At 35.4% G+C, this 17,712-nt stretch overlaps 1 protein-coding gene across 5 annotated transcripts in view; it reads left to right on the top strand.

Moving 5' to 3' along the window:
* The window catches only part of AKAP9 (A-kinase anchoring protein 9), a 151,512-nt gene that overhangs the window by 43,327 nt on the left and 90,473 nt on the right, over positions 1-17,712 (top strand). For all 5 annotated transcript variants that reach the window (XM_007076722.3, XM_042966211.1, XM_042966220.1 and 2 more), the window contains 5 exons: positions 674-3,061; positions 8,656-8,869; positions 10,720-10,799; positions 13,506-13,644; positions 14,081-14,166. In XM_007076722.3, the coding sequence (XP_007076784.2) occupies positions 674-3,061; positions 8,656-8,869; positions 10,720-10,799; positions 13,506-13,644; positions 14,081-14,166 (2,907 nt within the window). The remainder of the gene's footprint in view (positions 1-673; positions 3,062-8,655; positions 8,870-10,719; positions 10,800-13,505; positions 13,645-14,080; positions 14,167-17,712) is intronic.

Genomic DNA, 17,712 nt, shown 5'->3' on the forward strand with positions numbered 1-17,712 from the left:
CCTAGGTTTAGGCTTATATACAGTTCCACAGTAGAGTCCCAAGTCAGACGTGGAAAAAAATGTCTGCCCCGCTTTCAAATTTCTATTCAAACCCAAAGTCTAGGACCAAGTTGATTTGCTATAAATGGTGTAGTTGTTTTGCATGTCACTTGAGGTCAGCCACAGGAATGAAACTAAGGCAGACCCATAAGAACCTGTTTTTGTTGTTTTAGTCTTTTCATAGCATTTGCTCATCAGACACCTTTAAGTCACTAGAATACATAGAAGGAATCTTGATTTATTTTTAAGACTTTCTTCTGGAACTGTAAAGAGTACATAGTACTATACCTATAGAAAATACTAAGTTTATTAATAAGAAAGATGAAAATATAACGGTTTAGACATTTTAATCCTACTAATTTTGAAATTAATATTTTTCACCATAGCAGTGTAAGAAAAATTTCTTTCTTCAAGAAGACCAATGCTGCTATAGTGTTTGCTCACAAATAGTGTTGGGTACACACGTCGTATCTCACTGACTCGGGAAAAATTGAAGGGCAAGCCTAGCAGTTACTATTTATAGAATTATTGAAAAAAACAGACTTATCTCAATATTTTGGTATTGAGATTAAGCAATGTAAGTTGCCAGGAACTAAAACTGACATTTTTATATTTTCATTTTTTCTTTCTAAAGGAACAAGATAAAAAAGTAGAAAGCTCAAATAAAGAAATACAGGAAAAAGATGCAATCATTGAAGAACTAAAAACAAAAATAATAGAAGAAGAAAAAAAAACTCTAGAGCTAATGGATAAAGTCACAGTTACTGATAAATTACTGGAAGAATTACAAGAACAGGTTGTAGGAAAGAACCAAGAGATTAAAAATATGAAATTAGAGCTGACTCATTCCAAGCAAAAAGAAAGACAGTGTTCTGAGGAAATAAAACAGTTAATGGGGACAGTTGAAGAACTTCAAAAGAAAAATCATAAAGATAGCCAATTTGAAACTGATATTCTGCAAAGAATGGAACAAGAAACACAAAGAAAGTTAGAACAGCTCCGGGCAGAGCTGGATGAAATGTATGGGCAGCAGATAGTACAGATGAAACAGGAGTTAATAAAACAACACATGTCACAGATAGATGAACTTAAAATACGGCATAAAGAAGAAATGGACAATGCTTTAAGATCATATCCAGGTATTACTGTTAATGAAGATCAAATAAAAGTAATGAATATGGCAATAAATGAACTGAATATAAAATTGCAAGATAGTAATTCTCAAAAGGAAAAACTCAAGGAAGAACTAGGAGTAATTTCAGGAGAAAAGTCTACTCTACAGAGGCAGCTTGAAGACCTTTTTGAAGAATTGAGCTTTTCAAGGGAACAAATTCAGAGAGCTAGACAAACAATAGCTGAACAAGAAAGTAAACTCAATGAAGCACATAAGTCCCTTAGTACAGTGGAAGATTTGAAAGCTGAGATTGTTTCTGCATCTGAGTCCAGAAAAGAACTAGAATTAAAACATGAAGCAGAAGTTACAAATTACAAGATAAAACTGGAAATGTTAGAGAGAGAAAAGAATGCTGTATTAGACAGAATGGCTGAATCACAAGAAGCTGAATTAGAGAGGCTGAGGACACAGCTTCTGTTTAGTCATGAAGAAGAACTTTCCAAACTGAAAGAAGATTTAGAAATTGAACATCGAATAAATATTGAGAAACTTAAAGATAACTTAGGCATTCACTATAAACAGCAGATAGATGGCTTACAGAATGAAATGAGTCAAAAGATAGAAACCATGCAGTTTGAAAAAGATAGTTTGATAACTAAGCAGAATCAACTAATTTTGGAGATTTCAAAGCTAAAAGATTTACAGCAGTCCCTTGTGAATTCAAAATCAGAAGAAATGACTCTTCAAATCAATGAACTTCAAAAAGAAATTGAAATACTCAGGCAAGAAGAAAAGGAAAAGGGTACTCTTGAACAAGAAGTTCAAGAATTACAACTTAAAACTGAATTGTTGGAGAAACAAATGAAGGAAAAAGAGGATGACCTACAAGAAAAATTCACACATCTTGAAGCAGAGAATAGCATTCTTAAAGATGAAAAGAAAGCCCTTGAAGACATGTTGAAAATGTGTACTCCTGTTAACCAAGAAGAAAGATTACTTTTCACAGACTCCATTAAGTCTAAATCCCAAGACTGTAACTGGCAAAAAGAAATAGAAGTACTTACAGAGGAAAATGAGGACCTCAAAAAACAATGTATTCAGCTAACTGAAGAGATTGAAAGGCAAAGGAACACTTTTTCATTTGCTGAAAAAAATTTTGAAGTTAACTATCAAGAGTTACAGGAGGACTATGCTTGCCTTCTCAAGGTGAAAACTGATTTAGAAGACAGCAAAAACAAACAAGAAGTAGAGTATAAAAGTAAGCTTAAAACACTTAGTGAAGAGCTTCATCATTTGCAAAGAATAAATCCAACTGTGGTAAAAATGAAAAGTTCAGTCTTTGATGATGACAAAACTTTTATAGGAGAACCCTTGGAAATTGGTGAGGTTGTTGAGAAAGATACAACAGAACTTATGGAAAAACTTGAGGTGACCAAGCGAGAAAAATTAGAACTGTCAGAGAAGCTGTCTGATCTTTCTGAACAATTAAAACAGAAACATGGTGAGATTAGTTTTCTGAGTGAAGAAGTTAAGTCTTTAAAGCAAGAGAAAGAGCAAGTTTTATTGAGATGTAGAGAGCTAGAAATCATCATTAATCATAATAGGAAAGAAAATGTAAATGCATGTGATGTTCCATTAGACTCTTTAAAAGATGGATTTGTGACAAGGACAAGCAAAGATTCTGGAGAGTCAGTTTCTAAAATAAATAAAGATTTTGGTGAAGAATCAAAAATAATGGAGGAAAATAAAATTCCTTTGGAAAATAGGACTGTTGGAAAAGAAGGCAAGCAAGAACAGTTGTTTTTGGGTCACTTGCCATTAGTGACAAGTGGATCATCACTTAGGACTACTGAACCAAGTAGAAATGATAAACTTCAGTGGGAACTTAGTGTACTTAAATCAGAGAAGGTATGTTTACTTATTTATATATGTTAAAGCACAGTGAAAATGTACATTTCACGCAAATAATGTTTTTATCTTCCTAAAACATAAATTTTACAAGAGAATGAAAGGGAGCCCTGTAATGTAATTCTCATTTGGGCCTCTCATCTATCATTGCCTTTATCTATTTTTAGTTAGCACAACTTTTGATCTAAGAGTTAATGAATTTGAGCCCCACGAAGGGCGTAAAGATTACTGTCTTTTTCTTAAACATTGTTGCCTTTTTTTTTTCAGTTAATTTATGTTACATAGTCTGTTCATAAATAGCAATGGTTTCACATTTTCTTTGGAATGGCAAGAGTTTAACTTTGTAAAGAAGTTACTTTGTAATATTTTGTTGTAATATCAAAGCTTGGTTTCAGCATTTTGTTTCATATTAGTGTTTTAAAAGTTCCCCAATGGGGCACCTGGGTGGCTCAGTCAGTTGGGTGTCCGACTTCAGCCCAGGTCATGATCTCACAGTCTGTGAGTTCAAGCCCCGCATCGGGCTCTGTGCTCACAGCTCGGAGCCTGGAGCCTGCTTCGGATTCTGTCTCTCTCTCTCTCTGCCCCTCCCCTGCTCATGCTCTGTCTCTCTCTGTCAAAAATAAGTAAACATTAAAAAAAAAAAAAGAAAGAAAGAAAAATTATAAAAGTTCCCCAACTAAAAATTAACTCTTAAACTTTAGTACTTTATATAGTATTTATTCAGTAGTTATAAAACCATCTTTCCCTGAAAGAAATCTCAACTTAAGTCCCAGAGTTTTCTCTGAGTACTGTGTAAAGCTGAAGGGGGTAAAAAGTATTCTACTTATAACTAAAGAATGCATATAATGAATAATAATAGATATATAATATCTGATGTTATATATAATAGTAATAGAAAATAATGCTGTATTAGACACAGTCTAATACAGTTAGGTTATAATATCTACTATTGTATATAATAGTAGATCTTATGTATTTATTAAATATAATAAAAATAGATATATAATAATAGATTACTCTTGACCAATATGCAGTTTGCGAGTTACTAGTATTAGAAATAACTGGAAAATTCCACTGGGTATTTTGTGTAATGCTGCTAAGTAAGGCTTTACTTTTCTTCACTTATGCAGCATATATTTATTGAATGTCTCACTAGGTATAGGGAGTATAGTAACAAGAGAAAGAAGATTCCTTCTCACAGCAGGAATATACTCTAGTGAGGGAGGCAGACAATAGACGAGGAAACAAGTGGAGTAGTTATAAGTGGTAATAAGTCCTATAAAGAAAATAAAGCATAATGTGATAGAGAATGATGGGTAGTGGTGGTGACAGCATTAAATACTGAAAGGTCTGTTCTAAGAATTGACCTTTGAACTGAGATCTGAATAATGAGGAGGAGCCTACCACATGCAAATTAGGGCAATTGTAAAGACCTGGGTGAGTTGGAGGAACCAAATGAAGGTGTGTTTAGTTGAGTTTGAAAGCAGGAGAGTGGAAGGAAAAATGTTTGAAGAAGAAAGAAGAGACTAGATCTTGGAGAGCCTTTCAGACTTTGTAAGAAGTTGAGACTATACACAGTAGGAAACCATTGGAAGGTTTTCTCTTTTTACTTCTAATAAATACAGATCTTATGATGGAGTTACATTACAATAAACCTATTGTAAATTGGAATATGTTAAGTTGAAAATGAAGTTAATGCACTTAACCTACTGGACATCATAGCTTAACCTAGTCTACCTTAAGCATGCTCAGAATACTTGTATTAGCTTACATACAGTTGGGCAAAATCATCTAACACAAAGCCTATTTTACAATAAAGTGTTGAATGTGTCATGTAACTTATTGAATACTATACTGAAAGTAAAAAACAGAATGGTTGTTGGGACACCTGGTGGCTCAGTCAGTTAAGTGTCTGACGTCGGCTCAGGTCATGGTCTCACAGTTTTTGTGAGTTCGAGTCCCGCGTTGGGCTCTGTGCTGACAGCTTGGAGCCTAGAGCCTGCTTTGGATTTTGTGCCTCCCTCTCTCTCTCTGTCCCTCCCCTGCTCGTGCTCTGTCTCTCTCAAAAATAAATACACATTAAAAAGGTTAAATTAAAAAAAAAAAAAAGAACGGTTGTAAATGTATTGGCTGTTCATCCTTGTGATCATGTGGCTGACTAGGAGCTCTGGCTTGCTGCTACTGCCCAGCCCAAGAGTGTGCCGTACTGCGTATCATTGGCCTGGGGAAAGATCGAAATTCAAAATTTGAACTACAGCTTCCTATTGAATGTGTATCACTTTTACACCATTATAAAGTCAAAAAATCCTGGGTCATAAGTTGGGGACTGTCTGTATATTTGCATTTATGATCTTATATTAAATGTAAAGATATTTTATATTTTAATAACTTAAATAGAGTTTAAAAATTCAAACTGCATAACGGTTAATGCTTCGTTAATTATCTGCAGTGGTTTTCAAAAGCATAATGTGATTACAGTTCAATTACTCCTGCAAATGTCAGAGATCATTTAAATTTTTTAAAAAAGACTTAATTGGAGTGAATTTGAAGCTGTCAAATGGTCAGATTTTCTCAGTAAGAATTTTACTTTCTTTACTGAAGACATTTTCAGTGACATTCAGATACCCTCTCCTTGACATTAACTTACATAAACTAAAGAGAAGCAAACTGGTAAATTCCTTCCCAGTTGTCACTACCATGACAAACCCTCTTACTGGGAGAGGGGAGTAAAGGGGGGGGGGCGGGGAAGGAGCTCACAGAAGAAATGGATAATTTTACACAACAGTAACATCTACAAGCAATCTACATATGCTTAGAAATAATGCTGACTCCCCCCAGAATACCATACTCTTGGATGAAATTAATTGGCTAATAAACATGAAAAGATGCTTTCAACCTTGAGTCTCACAATAAAATGTGGTGAGGATATGGGGAGATGAGTACTCACATACGCTGTTAATGTCAATATAAATTGGTACAATTACAGGGGCGCCTGGGTGGCTCAGTCGGTTGAGCGCCGACTTCGGCTCAGGTCACGATCTTGCGGTCCGTGAGTTCGAGCCCCGCATCGGGCCCCTGTGCTGACAGCTCAGAGCCCGGAGCCTATTTCAATTCTGTGTCTCCCTCTCTCTGACCCTCCCCATTCATGCTCTGTCTCTCTCTGTCTCAAAAATAAATAAACGTTAAAAAAAAAAAAAATTTAAAAAAAAAATAAAAATAAATTGGTACAATTACAGAAAACATAGTTTGGTAAAATTTAATACATTTAATGTACATTACCTATGACCCTGCAGAACCATTTCTAGGTGGTTGTCAGTGTGGTCCCTGACTAGCAGTATCAGCAGCACTTGAAAACAGGTTAAAATTAAAATTTTGGGGCCCCACACCAGACTTCCTAAACCCGAAGCTCAGGGAAAGGGCCCAGCAATCTGTTTTAACAAGCACTCCAGGTTATTCTGGTGCCTGCTAAAGTTTGAGAACCACTTTATGAGGGAAACACAAGTATATTTGTACAGGAGCATATCTAAGAATTTACTGCAGTATTTTTGAAATATCAAAAAATTAGAAATAATAGTTGGTCTCCAAGAAGGAAATTGACAAATCGTGGTGTATTCACAGATACTGTACCACAGTTAAAATAAATTAACCTGTATCTACATGGATAGATCTCAGTATATTGAATGAGAAGAATGATTTGCAAAATAAATACCATTTTGCACCATTTATGTAAATTCTCAAAAACATATATATTGTTTACATGTACTGAAAAGTGATAATATAAGAAATGGAGTGGACTTGTTGCAAATTTATGATAATAATTGCCTCTGGGAAAGGAGGAATGGGAATATAGTGGATTAAATTTTATTTATGTTTCCTTTCTAACCAAAAAAGTTTGTAGAAAGGAGAGAAATGAGGGGGAGGAAGACAAAATAATTGTATTTATTTGGGTTGTGAGTACATGTTTATTACATTATTCTTTTAATTTCTCTATATTTAAAATATTTTTATTTTTTAAATGCTTATTATTTTGAGAGAGAGTACAAAATGGGTGAGGAGCCAGAGAGAGGGAGAAGGAATCCGAAGCAGGTTCCATGCTCTCAGCACAGAGCCCGATGTGGGGCTCAGTCTCACAAACTCTGAGATCATGACCTGAGCTGAAATCAAGAGTCGGATGCTTAACCAACTGAGCCACCCAGACAACCCTAAAATATTTTTAAATGATGAAGCAGGCCATACTACTATACCATCTATCAAAGTTTACAATAAAGTTGCAGTAATGGCAATATTGTGCTACTTTCCTTGAAAAAGATAGGTAGATCAGTGCAACAGAATGAAGTGAGAAAAACTAGACCTCTCTCTTTTTTTTAATATATGAAATTTATTGTCAGATTGGTTTCCATACAACACCCAGTGCTCATCCCAAAAGGTGCCCTCCTCAATACCCATCACCCACCCTCCCTTCCCTCCCACCCCCCCATCAACCCTCAGTTTGTTCTCAGTTTTTAAGAGTCTCTTATGCTTTGTCTCTCTCCCAGTCTAATCTCTTTTTTTTTCCTTCCCCTCCCCCATGGGTTTCTGTTAAGTTTCTCAGGATCCACATACGAGTGAAAACATATGGTATCTGTCTTTCTCTGTATGGCTTATTTCACTTAGGATCACACTCCAGTTCCATCCACGTTGCTACAAAGGGCCATATTTCATTCTTTCTCATTGCCACGTTGTACTCCATTGTGTATATAAGCCACAATTTCTTTATCCATTCATCAGTTGATGGACATTTAGGCTCTTTCCACAATTTAGCTATTGTTGAGAGTGCTGCTATAAACATTGGGATACACGTGCCCCTATGCATCAGTACTCCTGTATCCCTTGGGTAAATTCCTAGCAGTGCTACTGCTGGGTCATAGGGTAGGTCAATTTTTAATTTTTTGAGGAACCTCCACACTGTTTTCCAGAGTGGCTGCACCAGTTTGCATTCCCACCAACAGTGCAAGAGGGTTCCCGTTTCTCCACATCCTCTTCAGCATCTATATAGTCTCCTGATTTGTTCATTTTGGCCACTCTGACTGGCGTGAGGTGATATCTGAGTGTGGTTTTGATTTGTATTTCCCTGATGAGCGATGTTGAGCATCTTTTCATGTGCCTGTTGGCCATCTGGATGTCCTTTAGAGAAGTGTCTATTCATGTTTTCTGCCCATTTCTTCACTGGATTATTTGTTTTTTGGGTGTGGAGTTTGGTGAGCTCTTTATCGATTTTGGATACTAGCCCTTTGTCCGATATGTCATTTGCAAATGTCTTTTCCCATTCCGTTGGTTGCCTTTTAGTTTTGTTGATTGTTTCCTTTGCTGTGCAGAAGCTTTTTATCTTCATGAGGTCCCAATAGTTCATTTTTGCTTTTAATTCCCATGCCTTTGGGGATGTGTCAAGTAAGAAATTGCTATGGCTGAGGTAAATTAGACCTCTCTTATATAAAGTTTTAAACTGTAATTTCATGTATTTCCCCCTTGTAGTCAGTAAATGCAGAAGATAGAAGTTATTTTAAAAATGTAAGTTGTTTAAAAATATTCTAATGTGTACATACATTCACTTTAAGAATGATTTAAGGCTACAGATGGAAGCTCAGCGTATATGCCTCTCTCTGGTTTATTCAACTCATGTGGATCAGGTTCGTGAATATATGGAAAATGAAAAAGATAAAGCCCTTTGTAGTCTTAAGGAGGAACTTATTTCTGCCCAAGAGGAAAAGATAAAGGAACTTCAGGAAATACACCAGCAAGAGCTACAGAATATAAAAACACGAGAAACAGGTAAATGGCTTTCTAAAAAAATTATAAGTACTATGAAATAAGTAAATATCACTTAAAGCCCACCATTCCATGATTCTGTCCTCATCTTAGAACCCATAGAGGAAGGTAACTGTATATCCAAGTCCTGGATTCATCTGTTCATATAATCATTGCACATTTTTTTAAGTGCTTGGGAAATCTAAAATTACTGAATCATTTTCCCACAGAAGTTGTAATCAAGTGGGAAAGCAATATAAAATAAACTCTTAGAAAACAATAGATCAATTTCTATAATAGAAAAATGACTAGAAAGAATGGAAGAAAAAAGGAAAAAAGACTTCTACCTCCTGGGAGGAGGAGTGGAGTGAGGTTGCAGGCAGGAGTAGGGTTGTTGGAATTTTAGGGAAGGTTCCTGAGTCTTAAACATAGAGGTGTGAGAGATCGTAGCCATCTTGGAGAATTGAGAGTTCAAGTTACGTGAGAAAGTGGTGGGTTATAAAGCTGTTAAGATTGACAGGAGCTTGGTTAGAAAAGGCCTTATATACTCTGACTGAAGCATATTTAAGCTTTATGCTATTGGTGATAGGACCTGTAAGATTTTAAGTAGTGGGAGTAACAGTAAAATTTTTATTTTAAGGTAACACCATGAGGCAAAGTAAGGAAGGTGATTAGTTCTAGGAAGACCAGTTAAGCAACTTTGGAGGTAATTCTGCTAATAAGGGGCTGAATAAAATGTCATTGAGGATGGAAGAGAGAGTCAAAGAAGTAGGCTGTAGTCTGCAGTTGATATTAGGAGGAAAGGGGGAAGAATTGAGAGTGGTCCGTAAGTTTCTAGCTTGGGTAGCTAGATTGAAGGGGAGACTAGTCATGAGGAGTATGCAGAGCAGATCTATGGGAAGAATAATAAATCCAGTTTGGAACATATTGAGTTAAAAATACCTCTTGACTTAAAAAAAAAGAGTTATCTAGTAGGCAGTTAAAAATAGAAGTCTGAAATGCAAGAGGTTTAGGCTCAAGATTAAGATTTGGAAATCCAAAGATCATTTGAGGCCAGAGAAAAGAATGAGATGTCCTAGGAGACTGTACAGTAGGCACTGTGAGAAGCAACAACATATAAGGCATCTGAAGTACAAGACTAGTTGTAGTTAGCTTTTATCTCTAGTAATTGTTTAATCACTCTATTAAGTAGACTTCCTGTGTTCAAAACGTCTGTAGGTTTTCACCCTTGACAGATAACACTTTTGAGAATGAGGTGGTTCCTAAGTTTGTCTAGTTGCTCTGTTGAACAGAATAGAATTTAGGGAGTGGCTTAAATATCATTTTTCCACTTCAGGAGTTCTTTAGGTTTGAATGTAATAAGATTTTAAGCATGTATTATTTTTAATGGTATCCTCTAAAGGATAGAATCTGTCCAGTGGTTTTTCAACTATAAGTTAATTAATGGGTCCACTAATGGTTGATGCAGTTAGTGAGTAATGGCCAGCATTTTTTTTTTTTTTTTAGTAAATAAAAGAATATAGTAGAACAGAAAACATTAAAAGCATATAGTATATTAAAAAAAGTAAATAAAGATCTGTGAAATTCTTGTTTCAGTTTTCCGTGGATGTGTATAATAGGTTACAATATATGACATATGTCTTATATTGGGGAGTAGTAAAATTTGTAAATCACCACTTCATACCATTTTGTAGGATATAAACTGAGAATCTTAAAAATTATCTGAGACCATTAACATTGAGCAGTGGAAAATAAGTTTTAAAGAAGGAATTTAAAACTAATCTTATTGTAAGGGAAGCTTCCAGTTGACACAGGTTTAAAATGATAATAGTACTTAAGTAGATAAATGTTTAATACAGTATCTGTTCTATTAGGTGATGAAGTGAAGCCTTTACAAATGCTTATTGGAAAACTACGCAGGGCAGTGTCTGAAGAATGTTTTTATTTTACACAGGTAAGATATTAGTTAAAAAGTACTTTTAGGAATGAAATCTTGCCGTTTGCAACTACGTGGATGGAACTACAGGGTATTATGCTAAGCGATAGAGAAAGACAAACATCATATGACTTCACTCATATGAGGACTTTAAGAGACAAAACAGATGAGCATAAGGGAAAGGAAACAAAAATAATATAAAAACAGGGAGGGGGACAAAACATAAGAGACTCTTAAATAATGGAGAGCAAACGGAGGGTTACTGGAGGAGCTGTGGGAGGGGCGATGGGCTAACTGGGTAAGGAGCATTAAGGAATCTACTCCTGAAATCATTGTTGCACTGTATGCTAACTAATTTGGATGTAAATTTAAAAAAATTAAAAAAATGTAAAAAAAAATACTTTTAGACAGGAAATGCTATACTTCAGAACTGCACTTAGAAAATATTCCTGGGTTTTTAACTTTAAAATGAGCATTTAAATGTTTTCTGATAATCTTTTGAAACAAAAGAGATTGGAGTAAATTATCTCAGCAGTGGAACAGACAAAAGGTATACCTAATACAAAAAAACAGTGGACCAATAGAACCCAAAAAAAGTCTGTTTCCTGCCCCTGCCAACTTTGGTGGTTGAGTGCATCCATTGACTTACCTGGGGAGATTGCACAAGATCAATGAGATATGATTTCACACTTCAGATTGCCAAAGTCTAAAAACTCTAATTATGCCAAGTATGTTTGTGAACTTAGAGTGAGATAGAAGCTCTTACACACTCCTGGTGGAAATGTACTACCTTGAGAAGGAGATTGGCAGGGTGTATTTTTGAAGATATATACATCCTACAACCCAAGCATTTATTTGTGCACAATCAGATCTGTTCATTGCTAGAGTGTCTTTATTAAGTTAAAAATGGGAAACAACTCAGCTTTCCATGAACAATGGTAATAAATAAATTGTGTTATCTCGATGCACTGGAACTCCGTTTAGCAGTGTTTGATGTCTGTACTAATGTCAGTAAATCTCAAAAGTATAAAGTACGTATGCTCAAATAATTACCTCTGGATAGAGAGAAAGGTGCATAAAATGGATAAGCAGTACTTAGAGAGCTTCAAATCTATATGTAATTTTCAGTTTCTTTAAAAAATATGGAGATAATATGACAAAATTGACCATTTGTTAAAGGTAAGTAATAGATAAACTATTTTTCTGCATATTTGAAATAGTTCAGAATTTATAATCTTTGCTTTGGTTTGTCCCTAATCTCTATCCCGGGCTTTTATATTTATGAATTGGAGGAAGGGGGTGGTATTAGTTGGGACAGGTAGAGCTACCTTACTGATTTTGATTACCTATAAAATTGTTCAAAGAACAGTGTTGCAAAAACCTCAAAAAGTAAAAAGCAACCACACCTAATGCATGTCTTCATTCAGCTACTCAGCAGTGTCCACTTCCACTTCTGAAGCGTTCAGGCATTGTCCTTTCATATCTATTGTTGATATTCAGTAAATAATGGAAAGAGAGCCCAAGTCGAATTAGTTAAGTTATAAGCTGACTTTATGTTTTTTTTCCTTTTGTTATTGTCTTTACCTGATCCCTAATCTCAAGTTGAAATATGAATCACTTGTTCTGATAGAGGGGTCCTCTGGGGTTCTTCATGAAACCTGGTTTTGTCACTAATCATGTTGCCATAGACTAGTTTTTTCATCTTTTTGAGTCCATTTCTTCATTAGTAAATGGGGTGATCATTCAGGTTTCTGCCAACCCTAGTATGATAAAATTCCATTTTAGAAACTGCTGAAAATTTAATACACTCAGTTGTTAATTGACAGTATAGTTAACTTTTAAGCGAATCTCAAGAAATAGTAATAAACAATTTGGTTTTTTCCAGTTGTTTCCAGTTGTGTGCAGGGCAAAGGTAAAACTTATTTTGAGGGCTTCTGAAATGATTATGGGTCATGTGTTGTTTTTAAATGATGGTAGAATTTTCTGTTGCTCAGGAGAAAAAAACTAATAATGTGTCACATATTTGTAATTTGTGCATATAAAGCATAGAATTCTACCTATGTGTTACAGAAAAGTACATGAATGTGATCTACTTCATATAATTTTTTTTTAATTTAAATTTTAGTTAACATACAATGCAGTATTGGTTTCAGGAGTAGAATTCAGTGATTCATCACTTACAGCACCCAGTGCTCATCACAAGCGCCTTCAGAATTTATAGACTACTTTCCAGTCATAATTTTTTTTTTTTGAGTAAGCTCTATGCCCAACATGGGGCTTGACCTCATGACCCCAAGATCAAGAGTCACATGCTCTGCCAACTGAGGCACCCCTAATCATCATCTTTTAACTTCTGTCCTTGTCTTCTGGTGTTTTTTCAAGGGTAGTTGGCATTACAGAGATAACATCAATCTAAGATACAAGCTAGAAAGTGGTAGATTGCAGTACAACCTATATTCATTATTAGAAGCAGAAAAAATAGTTTTGTGCAGTTAGGATTATCAGTATTTTTCCACTGTAGGAAGTATTTTATGTCCTAGAGAGAGAGAAAGATTTAGATTTAACCATTTCTTTTGCAGACTGATATGGTGTATGGGATAGTGTTTCCTTGCTGATTTTTCTGTGCCATTTTGACTTTTACATATAGGAAAATAACGTTTAATGATTTTTCAGAGGCAGAAATCAAAAATTTTTAATTTTGTAAAATACTAATTTTGTTAATAGACTTTTTGCAATGTCCTTGGTGAACATCATACTCCTGCTATAAAATGTGACATAAATATAGAAGAGAAAGAAAGTTCTGGTGTGCATACTTCTGAAAATCAAGAACAAGAATTGCAAGATTATAGATATGAAGTTCAAGGTAATAAAATCTTACAGTCTTTTTTCTTTTTTCTTAAATATTTGTTTGTTTTGTGAGATAGAGTGCAAGCAGGGGAGGGGCAGAGAGAGAGGGAGAGAGAATCTTAAACAGGTTCCACACTCATTGTGGAGCCGACCCAGGGCTCGATCTCACAGCCATGAGATCATGACCTAAGCCAAAACCTAGAGTCGGACACTTAACCAACTGAGCCACTCAGGTGCCCCTTCCCACATTATTTTCTTAAGTCAGTTAATGTGATGAACTTTTACTTTTAATCATAATTCAGTCATTTAATATCTTTTGGGATTCATGAAATCTTATTTTTAATATACATTTTTATTTATGTAATGCAATAATTGTGATATAAAGAGAATCAAAGATGTCCACAAGTTTGCTTGTGAAATGAAATTATTATAATTGTTTATTTATCATCTAGACTTTCAAGAAAATATGCAAACTCTTCTCACCAAAGTAACAGAAGAATACAACAAACTCTTGGTACTTCAAACACGATTAAGTAAGGTCTGTGAAATGGAAAATGTATTATGTTTTCATTTATTGTGTCACATGCTGTTTTGTAAGCTTCTTCATCAACTAAGCATTTCTAAAATAAGTGAACATGAAAAAGATGAAGGAAAAGTTACATATTCATAGTATCAATGAACTAACGGAATATCTGCAAGTTGAATACTATTTACCCCATTTGAGAGTTTTGGAAATCCTGATAAAGTAAGATATATATAAAATGTCAGATTGTAAACTTGGTGAAGCAGTTGTATTTAGTTTTCTATATAGCAGTTTTAAAGTAGCGGGTCTGTTTTAGAGAAAAATGGAATTAGTATAGTTGTTTAGAACATAGTTTCACACAGTGTTAGATATGTCAAATTTCTTTCAAGTAGTTGTTTTAGAAATGTATGCAAGAGAATATAGATGGCATAGTGTAATTTATTAACTATCAGAAAAATAAATAGCATATATTGGCAAAGATAAGTGTTATGATCTTGATGTTGTAGAAAAAATCCAGAAGGATCTCTATGTCTGTTTATTTGGGGTACTTTTGATGTCATTCTACTTAACTGGGCAGATTTGAAAGATTTAACTGACAACGCAGCGAAAGTTCTGCTTATGAGGGATGCTTTGCTAAGAAAATTAGATGCAGATGTGGTTTGGTAACACTGTGTAATCATGGTCTGACATCAACCGGACCTCAGGATCACTTGACAATTCTTGTTCTTCTTTCTCTTCCCCTCCCTCTTTCTCGCCTTCTATCTTCCTCTGTTTCTCTTTTCCCCTTTCCATCATTCCTTTTCTCTTTCTCTTCCTCTGCAAGTAAATAAACTATCCTGCCTTTTCTAAAACCTGTAAACCTACTCCACTGTCTTACAGATAACTATGTAGGAGGGCAGGTGGATAGATAAAAATCCTTATTTAACTCTACATTTCCCTACAATAATTACTTTCTTTCTACTTCCCTTCATAGCCAAGATGTTGATCCCTATTCAAAATCATCATACCATTTTCTTACCAGTACTCTTAGCAGTTTGGATTTTTTTGTTTTTCTACTGCCCTTATCCTGCCTCCAGGGATCCTTCTTCTCTAGTCATACTTGGGTTTGGATCCTTCTTCTCTAGTCATACTTGGGTTTCTGAGGGCTGCTTAGAAAATTAGATGCAAATGTGGTTTGGTGACACTACGTCATCATGGTCTGACATCAGCCAGACCCTCAGGATCACTTCACCGTTCTTTTATGTGGTACTTTACCTTCTCACAATCCCTTCAGTGGATGTTTCTCAGCTTTACAACTTTCCTCAAGTCATATATTCTACTTCTGGTCCCCCTTTGTATTTGGCCTTATCTCCTATTTCTCTACAAATATCAGAGCTATCAATTATAAATTATCTCAGCCTGCTACCTCTAGACCATATGTATTTCTTTAAATCTCTGAATGCCCTAATTAATTTTCCTTCTGTCTCAGAAGTTATTCCTTTCCATAACCAAGGTTATTTTATTTCCTGTGACTTTGTTAATATCCCTTTCTACCTCTTCCAAGATTGATAACATGTCCCTTCCCTCTCTTCTGTGATTTCAGCTCCTTTGCTTGTGTTTTTCTCTGTTTCTGTCCTTTCCCCTCGCACATTCCTTACGTCTCTCCTATTTAGAACATAACCGGTCCTCAATGCCACATCTTCCTTTGTGGTTCCCTTTCTCCTTCATGGTCACATTGTTTGAAAGAAAAAATAGACTATAGCGGGAACCTCCCCATCTGCTCCCCTCTCCTCCCCATTGTAAACAAGCTTCCAACTTGCACTTCACTAAGCTTTCTTTGATCAAAGTCGGTGGTGAATCCTTAACTGTCAGATTTCCTTTCTGTTTTCTTACCTTCCTTGTTTTCTTTTAAAAGTATGTTGCTTTTCTTCATGGCAATACACAGTTGAAACTATTAAATAGTGTAGGAGGGCTTATAGGAAGCAAGTAATCCACAGTGATGGATTTGTGAGTCAGTGAATGATGTGTCATTTTGCCTCTTTCTTTTTAGGGCACTGAGTAGGGAACAGTTTGGTTTGATGAGAGAAACACCTCCCTTCCCCAGTACCAGAATGTGGGAGGCTTACTTTGGAACACAGATACCCACCCTAACTTCTTTAGTTCTCCCCAGAAAAAAAATTAAAAAGTGAAATTCACATGTTAACCCAGTAAGGTAGCTTTCACCACAAAGGCATCCAGAGGTTGGTTGAGATCAGTCTCAGCACTGCAATATATCACTGTCTAACCTGTTAGCTTCATCTTCTAACCCTCCTCCTCCTCATTTTAGCCATACTGAAATACTCCCAGAGTTTCCCAAATGTACCCTGATCTTTCACACCTTGGCCTTTATTGAATGCTGGTTTTTTTCTGCCTGACACTGCCATCAAACTCCAGTCTGCTTGGTGTGTTCTTCCAGTTGGTTCAGATGTTATTTCCTTTGTGTCCTCTTTACCTGTCTTCCTAGACTTAGGCATTTCTTCCTCCATTCTGTTGGCCTTTGGTTACTGCATTTACCTTTTTCTGTTAATTATAATAACAAGAAAAATAATAAATGCAAGTTTGTGCCAAGAACTATGGCAACAGGGAAAAGGGGGGAGGTAATGATCTATTTAAAATAATTCCTAGATTCTAAACCCTTCAGAATCAGGGAGTCTTGTCTTTATTTTTATTTCTTCTTAGTGTGGTCCTTGGTTGGAACACATGGTAGAGGTTTAATAAGTGCTGAGTGAATTAAGTGAAGAGATATATTTGGAAAAGTAGGCTGGAAACTGAAGAATTTACCTGATGGTCTTTATTTTCTTTGGGAAATTAAGAGGCAAGGTCTTCTGTTGAAGTTGTACTAGGGGTTAGGCACGGGGTAGAGGACTTGATAAGAATAGTAACCAGTAAAGTAGCCTTCATGGGAAATAGTTTTATCCTGTGGCTCACCTGCTTTTTGTGGTATTATTTGTTCATCTAGCCGAGCAAGTCCAAACTCTTTCTCCTTGCTTTTAAGGTGCTTTGTAGTCTAAATCTATCTTATTTACATAGCCACCTTCCCCCATCCTTATCCAAATTAAACCCCTCTTTACAAGATAGTTTTCTTTACTAGTTATAGCATTAGGCTGTTCATTCACAAATGGCTCATACTCTTTTTTCAGTATAACCTTTCTGATCATTGCCCAAAATGACTGAGGCCTGAATCAAGTTTGACTTACTCTATAACTACTCACACACATCATTCTTTCTTCTCTGTTATTGTCCTTATAGTCAATTATAGTTTAGTGCTTCTCTAGTTACTTAATTTTATTTCCCCAACTAGTTGATACATTCTGTAAGGGCAGATACACATATTTTCTTTTTTTCTTTTTTTTTTTTTTTTACTGATTTTATCTTAGTCTCTCTTGTCACAGTGCTAGCCATGTAGTAGATGATTATTAAGTATTCTATGAATCACTAAATTAAGACACCTAAGCATCTGACAAATTGCTGCCTAATTATAATAGTTAAGGAAATAACTTGAGGTTCATCTGTTTTCATTATTTTCCTTCCTTTTGTGTAAAG

Source organism: Panthera tigris, chromosome A2 (assembly GCF_018350195.1).
Source record: "Panthera tigris isolate Pti1 chromosome A2, P.tigris_Pti1_mat1.1, whole genome shotgun sequence".
NCBI classification, from domain to species: Eukaryota; Metazoa; Chordata; class Mammalia; order Carnivora; family Felidae; genus Panthera; species Panthera tigris.